The 10,001-nt window shown below is 38.2% G+C and overlaps 1 protein-coding gene across 1 annotated transcript; it reads left to right on the forward strand.

Annotated features, from left to right (window-relative positions):
- Positions 1-1,178: 1,178 nt before the first annotated feature.
- LOC106831094 (thiosulfate sulfurtransferase like domain containing 3) lies at positions 1,179-9,685 on the forward strand. The gene is made up of 4 exons (XM_014841093.3): positions 1,179-1,357; positions 7,826-7,999; positions 8,097-8,256; positions 9,599-9,685. Exons 1-4 carry the CDS (start codon positions 1,285-1,287, stop codon positions 9,669-9,671), a joined length of 480 nt encoding a protein of 159 aa, XP_014696579.1. The 5' UTR covers positions 1,179-1,284; the 3' UTR covers positions 9,672-9,685.
- The last annotated feature ends 316 nt before the right edge of the window (positions 9,686-10,001 follow it).

A 10,001-nucleotide genomic window follows, 5' to 3' on the forward strand; every position in this document is an offset into this window, starting at 1 on the left:
ACACAGAGATGTGGTTAAGCTCCAAATGATTTGGAAAAACAGTTCTAAGTAATGTCATTGATATGGAAATCTGAAGTGATTTTATTAAATTATGGAAAACTGCTTAATGAAATTATTCCTTGGACACATACTTTAATAATGCCATTTAGAAATTAATTTTTAATTTTTCACTGTGAATCAATATGTGGTTGAATACAGCTTTCATTATACTTGGGAACTAAGTCAAGAATAAATTAAAAACAAGATAATAAGAAACTTTACGTGGTAGGCTGAATAATGCCCTCCAAAAAAGATGTTCTAATTCTCAGACCCTGGGAATATGATACCTTACATGGCAAAAGGACTTTGCAGATATGATTAAATTAAGGTTCTTAAGATAGAGAGATTATCCTGAATTATCCGAGCGGTCCCAATGTAGCCACAAAAGTCCTTATAACAGGAAGATGGAAGGGTCAGAGGAAGAGAAGGAGATATGACAACAGAAGCAGAAGTCAGAGTTGGAGAAAGCTTTCAAGATACTAAACTGCTCGCTTTGAAGATGGGGAAAACGGCCGCTAGCCAAGGAATGCAGGCAGCCTCTAGTAGACGCAAAAGATAAGTAAAGAAATTCTCCCATAGAGCCTTCAAAAGGAACACAGGCTTGCTGACACCTTAATTCTAGCCAAGTGAGACTTCTGACCTACAGAACTGTACATAATAAACTTGTACTGTTTTAAACCACTAAATTTGTGGTAATTTGTTACAGTAGCAATTGGAATCCAACATATTTTATAAAATAGTTGGACCTAACCCTGACAAAGCTATCATCGTATACGCAAATATCAAGTTGAGGAGAAAAGATGAAAGCACGAGATTATCTTAATGCTGACATCAACTGAACCAGCTATTGAAGTTAAGAGCAAGTCAGAAAAATGTCCATGTAGTTTGCCTTAATCCAATCTGAGAATCCTCTTATAAAGTAAATTAGAGAAATGTATTTACTTTAAATCTTTAAATATTGTATTTGGTATATATTCTACTTTCCACTTTTAAACTTTGTCTCTCCATGAAAAAATAATAAAACCAAAAAGGCAAGCCCAGCCCTTAGTTTCTTTCCAAATGATTTTGCTATGAAGCAGAGCTCGTTTTGGTCAGCGATTCCGCCTTGTGGCACTACCCGGTCCGGCCGGCGCCTGGCTGGAGGGCGCTCAAGAGCCCGGCTCGGCTGGCCCGGCGGCCGGAGGAGGAGGAAGACGGGCCGGAGGAGGAAGTGGTCAGTGGCCGACGGGCGCGAGCTGGCTGGCGATGGTGCCGCTGCGGCTGCTGCTCTGGAGTGCGCGCTGGGCGATCCTCGGGTCCGCCGACTCTGCGCTCTGGGGTGAGCTCGGTGGTCCCTGGGGAAAGGAAGAGCACCTAACCTGGAGCACCGGGGAAGGGATGGCATTGGGGTTGCTCGATTCTTTAGGCTTCCACTTAAAAGTCAGATCCATTACTCTTGGTACCTGGGGTTGTAACACCTATTTGCAGTTCTTGTTCCTGCAGATCCCAAACTACTGGGGTCTGGGGCTGCCCTCGGGGACGCAGGGAGAGGGGTAAACATTGCTCATGGGAGCTCGCGTGGGAAGGCTTGTATAAGGGTATTGATGCTTGACTGAGCCATGAAGGTCAATTCGGGACTCGGAAAAACGAGCCAGATGGCCAGTTCCGGCCTGGGAGAGCCACAATGAGTAGCCCAGGCTTGTGAGTTACACATGTGACCGACGAGAGAGCATGGCTCATAGCTTGACGGAGCAGTCACGTAGAATTACAACGTTAGAGCCAGAAAAGTACCGCCCCTGACTTTACAGACGGAATCAGAAGCCAGAGAAGTGAAGGTGGTTAGTGGAAGCATTAGATCTAGAACTCAGAGCAGGTCTCACTTCCTTCTCTTTGCTTTACCTGCTGCCTCTCCTTTAGCAACAACTTTTATTTTTGGGTGCGTGGACATGGGCCCGGGCGTAACACTCTGCACCACTTCTTCCAGTTTTTATTCCGTTTTAACTGTTGGTACATACTCTGTAGTTTAAGATGTGCTTTTCTATGCACATCTTAACCAATGCAAATTGGTTTTTCCTTTATACTACAGTCATTTCTTGAGCATCTAATCTGCCAGGCCTCCTGTGAGGATACAGCCGCTGCAGTTCGCTCAACCATTTTGGGGGGAGACAGACACAAAGGAAATAATCACCACAGACAGCCCAGCCGAGTGAGACTGCAGTGGAAAGAACTGGCTCTACCTGAGTTGCAGAAAATGTTAGAGAAAAGGTGCCTTTTTCATTTAAAAAGGTCTACCAGTAATACATGATTATATTCTCATTATATTAAAACAAACAATGAAGCACAGTGTAAGTCCCTCTTTATACACCCTCCCCATGCCGCTCTCCTCCCTAGATGTGGTTTGGTACACATCCTTCTAAACAATTTTCCATGAGTATACAGAAAGAAATGTAGACATAAAAATACTACATATATAATCTGTATGTTATATATATAATATAAATTTATATTATAAATCATATGTATATAATGTGACCTACTGTGCACACTTTACTGTAATTTTTTCTCCCTTAGGTATTCAGAGGCTTTCCATGGCAGCATTTTTAACTCTTTTAACCAGTGCATACATTCCATAATATGGGTATCTACAGTTTATTTAGACAGTTCCCTATTGATGGATATTTTGGTTTCCGATTTTTTGCTCCTATAAAAAGTTCTTCCATAATTATCATGGTACATGCCTCTTTGTGTGTATGTACAAGTATTTTACTAGAATAGATACCTGGAAGTGGAATTGTTGAATCAAAGGGGTGACAAGTTACATTTAACTGGGTCTTAAAGGAGAGTAAGAATGTGCCAGGTAGAAAGGAGAGAGAAAGATATTCCTTCTAGAAGGAATGGTGTGCATAAATCATGAAGGAAAGGCAGAAATAAATATTTATTCTTTGTACTGTATGGATTATTTAAACCTCACAGCAACTTTAAAGGTTAAATAACATTATTCCCATTTTACGAATAAGAAACTTAAGTCCCAGAGAGTTCGAGTGATCTGCCCAGGGTTGCAGCACTAAGTGGGCAGCCAGGATTTGAACCTGGTTTATCTGACTCTGAAATTTCTGCTGTTTCAACCATAAAAATGTAGTTTGAGCACATGTATACTTTTGATCAGGCTGGAGGGTAGAGTAATTGGGGCAGCGGAGGAATGTGGCGGAGGAGAAGGTTTGGTAAGTTACCGGGTAAGGTGGGATGAAGGGCATTATTTACATACTAAGGAGCTTGGACTCTACCCTGTAATGTAGCCTGAAGGGAGTACCCAGGTGAGGCTAGATTCACCAGTTGGAAAGAGCAAAATTGGAGTTTATTCAAAGATTAGGTTCAAAAAGCCGAAAATCAGACATAGTCTGCATGACTCATGAAAATTGCCCCAGAGAACCACACATCACCTCTCAATAAAAACAGCCAGTTTGTCTTCAGTGTGGGAACAGATCAGGGTTTCTTTGATTGAGAAGTGGCTGATTTACAAGTGCATGGAGGCCATGTTGTACAAAAAAATGCACTATTGCTTTAAATGAAAAATTAGCGAGGAGTAGAGGCTCATACACTAAGAGGCTTGGGAGAGCTGACTCATTAAGGGAACATACTTGCTTCAGGTTTTTGCTCAGGGGAAAGGCTAGAAATCTAGTCTTCACTGATGGATCACACACCGTGTTCTCTCCCTACCCCAAGAGGAGTATAACTGAATTAGAGAAGGTTAAAAGTCAGTTTGATATGAGTCCACTATGCAAGAAAACCTTAACTATCTTTGATTCAGTTACACAGCTTACACGCTGTGATTGTGTTTCCCAATGGCTAAGTGCCACAATCTTGAGTTTAACCTAATTTTTCAAGTTACCGTAGCGTCCCTATTGCTAACAATGTGGAACAGCAACAAGTGTGAAATTCAGCTGCTGGCCTTTTATTTTCTGGGAATTCACTAAACAGCTAGTTGAATGAGAAATAATTTGATTCCAGATGTTTTAAGATCTAATGTTGTAGACAAAAATGCACCAACTTGTCAAAATCTGAAGAGGAAGAGGAAGCCTGTATTATTTTTTAAATTTATTTATTGTGGTAAAATATGTATAACATAAAATTCACCATTTTAACCAGTTTTGAGTGTATAATTCACTGGCATTAATTATATTCACAATGTTGTGCAACCATCACCACTATCTATTTCAAAAATTCTCATCACCCCAACAGAAGCTCTGTACTCATTAAGCAATAACTCCCGATCCCGCCTCCCTCCAACCACTGGTAACCTCTACCCTACTTTCTGTTTCTGTGAATGTATCTATTCTAGACATTTCACATAAGTGGAATCATAATATATTTGTCCATTTGTGTCTGGATTATTTCACTTAGCATAATGTTTTCAGTGTTGTAATTTCATGTTGTAGTATGTCTGAACTTCATCCCTTTGTATGACTGAATAATATCCCATTGTATGTATATGCCACATTTTGTGTATCCATTCCTCTCTTGATGAACACTCAGGTTGTTACCACCTTTTGGCTATTGTGAATAATGCTGCTATGAGCATCGGTGTACATGAATCTGGTTGAGTCCCTGTTTTCAATTTTTTGGGGGTACATACCTTAGAGTGGAGTGGCTGGGAAACCTGTATTTTTAAACTATTATAGGTACGTGTTCATTTTTGCTATCAGTGAGAAAGACAAATGAAAATATTAAAGTGTATGGTTTTTACAAGAAGATATGGTTTTTCGAACTTACTTTTGGCTTTTCTTAACTGCTTAATAAATGGAACCGCTAGGCATTTATTTTGGCCTATGGGCACTGCAAAAAATTTACTAAGATATTAAAGGCATCGTGAACCAAGAAAGTTTGGGAATGTCTGGCTTATACACAGTGTTCTCCAATAATTTTTTTTAATTTAATACTATATTTTGGACAACCTACATTAAATAATATTCCGTTGTATAAATGTACCACTTGTAATACAACCATTCCCTTACTGATAAGCTTCCAGCTAATTTCCATTTTTCAATATTATAGAGACTGCTGCCAAATAATGTATTTATACATGTATACATTTGTATGTATTCATGCTAATACTAGTAGGATAATTCCTAAAATTGTGAGGTAAAAAAGATATGCATACTTAAAAAGTTACTACTGCTAAATTTCCCTTTCAAAAGGTTTTAACATTACGCACTCCTAACAATGTGTGAGTACCAATGTTCTCATATCATCACCAATATTATCAATCCTTTTAATATTTACAAATCTGACAAAATTCTAAAGTTTTGTTTAAATCTTGCATTTCCTTAATAAGTGGTGAGATTGGGCATTGGACGTCTTTTCACATTTTATTGGCCTTTTGTATTTCTAATGTCGATTCCCTGTTCTTGTTTTGACCATTATTCTATTGAGATTTTTGTCCTTTTCCTATTTATTTGTATGAGCTCTATTTTATTGATACTCATCTTTTGTTGTTTCTATTTTACAAATATCTTCTTCCTGCCTGCCACTTGTTTTCTGATTGTTCACTGTGGTTTTCCCATATATAAATTTAGTATTTTTAATGAGGTCAAATCTTTATGACTTCTGAGTTTTTGTATTGTGTTTAGAATGGCCTTCTCATCCCCAAATTTAAATAATCTGCTCTTGTTTTCTATTATTTTAAGTTATTAACTTTTAGGTTTAAATTTAAATTTATTTACATGTAAGGAATGAGGTAATAATCTGCTTAAAGTTTCTTCCTGATGGCAAGCTGTTGCCCTACATATTTATTGAGTAAAATATAATTTCCCCATTAATCTGAAATATCACTGTTACCACATACTGAATTCTCATGGATGGTATATTGTGGTCCCATAAATCTTTTCCTATACCAGTTTTACACGGTTTAAACCAATTTCACTTTATAATATATTTAATATTTTAAACAAATTTTGAAGCATTATCATAGTGGTCATTTTGTTGTGAAATACGAACATTAATAACTTGTTTTTGCTTTTATTTTTAAAATCTTTTCAGGTTTTTTTCAATTTTTAAAATATAATTTTAGACCTACAGGAAAGTTGCAAAAGCAAATGTTGTTCCCTTTATTCTTACTTACCCAACTTCCCCTAATGTCAACATCTTACATGGTATAATTATTGAAACCAGGAAATTAATATTGATATAACACTAGTAACTAATCCACAGACCTTATTTAAATTTCACCAGTTTTCCCACTGATGGCTTTTATAGTCCTACATCCAATCCAGGATCCTACATTGTATTCACTTGTTGTGTCTCTTTAGTCTGCTTCAATCTGTGACAGTTCCACAGTCTGTCTTTCATGACCTTGACACTTTTAAGAGTGCTGGTTATTTTAGAGATTGAGTGAGCATTTCTTCTGATTAGATTCAGGGTATGCTTTTTGGCAAGAATGCTAGGGAAGTACTGTTGTGCTCAGTGCATCATATTAGAGGGTACATGTTGTCAACATATCTTATTACTACTGAAGTGATCTTAAATGATTGGTTATTTTTTTATTTTTTGGATTCACAACAGGTAGAACTTTAATGGATGTTTAGTAAAGGCTTCTCATCTAAAGTCAGTTTTCCGTCTTTTTCCAAGTGGTTCAAGCTGGCAGCACTTGCCACTCCATTGGATAGTTAGTAATTAGTAAGTATCTGGTGGGGAGATACTATTCCGTGTCTCATCATATTTTCACCCACTAAATCTAGCAGCTACCAATAGTCCTTGCCTGCAACAGTTATTACTGGGGTGTTTCCTTAATGATAATTTTGTTTCCATCATTTCTTCTACATTTATCAATTGAAATAATGCCTTCTTCCCACTTATTTATTTACTCGATTATATCCTTACATCAGTATGGACTCGTGGATTTATTTTATTTTATGAGTTATTATCCAGTACCATATTATGTTTTCAATTATTTAATAGAGATAGAAACAGTGCCATTAAGGACTTATAAGGGCGGGGGCCAGCCTGGTGGCTCAGCGGTTAAGTGCGGCCGTTCCACTTGGGTGGCCCTGGGTCCGCCGGTTCGGATCCCAGGTGCGCACATGTGCCTGTACGCACCGCTTGTCAAGCAGTGCTGTGGTGGGCATTCCACATATAAAGCAGAGGAAGATGGGCACGGATGTTAGCTTAGGGCCTGTCTTCCTCAGCAAAAAGAGGAGGATTGGTGGCAGATGTTAGCTCAGGGCTCATCTTCCTCAAAAGAAAAAAGACTTACAAGGGTAGTTTCAGATGTAAGGTCCTTACATCTAACATGGCTTATTATCTTCTCTTGCAAGGGGAAATGAAATTAAAATTTTCTTTATATTGTAACTCGGAGTAGGGTAAGATTTACAAATTATTTGCACAATTCTGTTACCAAATGCTGAATGTATACTTACAAGCTTCCTCCAATTAAGGGGCTTGGAGAGAGTAGAATATGACACCGGCACAAAGTCAAAAAAAAAGGTCAATTATAGTTAGCTGGCTGGAACCAGGGGAAAATTTCCTTTGACCCACCTTTTCCAGATATTGATAGCGATGTCATTTTGAAGTGTTCTGGTGCCAGTAAGGAGAACGATGTTATGAGAACACAGACACACAGCAAGGGGTGAGAACACCTCTGACTAGCAAATGAGGTGGAAAAGATGGGTAGAGGAAAAAAAGCACGGAGCAGACTGAACTGGGCATCTGCAACTTAGATTTTATATAAAATTGGTGCTGCATTCCTTGCCCGGTGCTGCCGGCCTGCCCATTTGGCATTTTGAAGATGCCTAAATTATTTTATTCTTTCCAGGTGTCAAGTCAATAAAAGGAAGCTGCCACAATTTTTGTACTGCTGTTTCTGAAGATGTCACTTATGAGGAACTTAAAAACCGGTTGAATTCCAAAAGCATTATGTTAATTGATGTTAGAGAGAAATGGGAAATTCTTGAGTATGGAAAAATCCCCGGGTCTGTCAATATACCATGTAAGTGACACATGTCTTAAACTGATTCATTAAAAAAAATCTATTCAATAAAATTTACTGTATAAAGTTTAATTGAAATTCTTAACATTTCTTTCAGTGGCTGAGGTAAGTGAAGCTCTCCAGATGAACCCAAAAGCCTTCCACGAGAAGTACAACGAAGCAAAGCCGTCCAGATCGGACAGGCTAGTGTTTTCGTGTGTAGCTGGAGTGAGAAGCAAGAAGGCTCTGGACACAGCAATATCTCTGGGCTTTAGCAGGTGCGTAGATGAAGGATAAAAATGGCTTCAAGAATGTGTATCGCAATGTTTCATAGGTACTGCAGTCCCCCCTTATCCGCAGGGGATATGTTCCGAGACCCCCAGTGTATGTCTAAAACTGGATGGTACTGAGCCCTATATATACTGTTTATTTCCTATGCATACATACCTATGATAAAATTTAATTTATAAATTAGGTACAGTAAGTGATTAACAATAACTAATAGGAAAATTGAACAGTTATAACAATATACTGTAATAAAAGATATGTGAATGTGGCATCTTTCAGTGCAAAACTATTCCTGAATCTGTGTATCCATCCCTTACTTGCAATAAGCAGCTTGGTGTTACTCGTTTCAGGGGACCCCTTGCTGAAGTCTTTGTATGGGCTCAGTGCTTCCTGGCACAACACATTACTGTCAGTTGGAACCCATCTTCTGTTCCTGTCTTCCACGCACAAATTTAGTGCCTTTTCCATCTCAACTAAGCACTTATCACACACTGTGGCCATTAACTTTTGTGGTTTGAGGTGCAACAGCAAAACTAGCATGAATTTCTCTTTCCTTCTTCACAGTTTCACAGATAGAAGATTCATTCTTACTGCAGATCTTAGCAGCCTCAGCATATGACTTTTTATTTCTCTATTAAGTCAAGAACTTTCACCTTTTCACTTAAAGGAAGTACTTTATGGCTTCTCTTTGGCCTATCCGAATTGCCAGCATCTCTACTCTTGTGCTTGGGGCCATTATTAAAATAAAGGGTTACATTATTATATTAAAATTTAAAAAAGGGTTACTTGAACACAAGCACTGTGATATCATGACAGTCGATTTGATAACCTAGACGGCTACTAAGTTTCTAACAGGCAGGTAGCGTTTACAGCGTGGACACGCTGGACAAAGGGATCACTGATGACCTGGGTGGGACAGCGCAAGATTTCATCACCCTATTCAGAATGGCTCACAGTTTAAAATTTATGAATTATTTCTGCAATTTTCCATTTAATATTTTTGGATCACAGTTGACTACAGGTAGCTGAAACCACAGAAAGCAAAACTGTGGATCGGGGGGACTATTGTATTACATTTTTATTAGTCTACTGAAAAATGTCTTCTAATTACTATGTTAGTAATGGCAGGATAGCGAGACTAAGAGCCTCTACCTTTTCATCCTACTCAAATGTAACACAATCTTTTAAATAGGCTTAAAGTCTAAACAGTATGGTGAATAGCCATTGCATCTCTAAACCTCTCCAGTTCTTATCTCTGAAGTTCCTATCAACCTTGTGTTTTAAAGCAGGAGAAAATATCTATAGTACTAACTATTTGATTTATGTTTTCAGTGCTCAACACTATGCTGGAGGATGGAAGGAATGGGCAACCTATGAATGTTCAGAGAAGAAAGAAATAAATTGAATTTTGGAATACAAGCTGGCTCCTTCCTTGTGTACATGCAGCCTATTATAGTGGAATGAGCAAAAGAATAAAAATCCAGCCCTGGCACCTAGCATTGGCTACTGGGAAGGGGATTGTGTATAAGTCGATTACTTGTTGAATCTTTTTCTCAACTGTAGATTTCTCCCTGCCTACTTCCAAAGGCTATTGAGGATTGAAATAATGTATGTGACTTGCCATGGAAATATAAGGGCTGGTATTCTAATTTTTAAATAGTTTAGTATAGTTCAATAGTATTCCAAAAGACCAGGTTGCTTGTATTACCTAATCATAACGTGTGACCATTTGTAT

Source organism: Equus asinus, chromosome 24 (assembly GCF_041296235.1).
Source record: "Equus asinus isolate D_3611 breed Donkey chromosome 24, EquAss-T2T_v2, whole genome shotgun sequence".
NCBI classification, from domain to species: Eukaryota; Metazoa; Chordata; class Mammalia; order Perissodactyla; family Equidae; genus Equus; species Equus asinus.

What these genes read in the sequence shown, in the direction of transcription:
- LOC106831094 (XM_014841093.3), top strand. Translation starts at nt 1,285, where the DNA reads ATGGTGCCGCTGCGGCTGCTGCTCTGGAGTGCGCGCTGGGCGATCCTC. An exon ending in CGCCGACTCTGCGCTCTGGG is followed by an intron (nt 1,358 to 7,825) that starts GTGAGCTCGGTG and finishes TATTCTTTCCAG; the next exon opens with GTGTCAAGTCAATAAAAGGA. An exon ending in CGGGTCTGTCAATATACCAT is followed by an intron (nt 8,000 to 8,096) that starts GTAAGTGACACA and finishes CATTTCTTTCAG; the next exon opens with TGGCTGAGGTAAGTGAAGCT.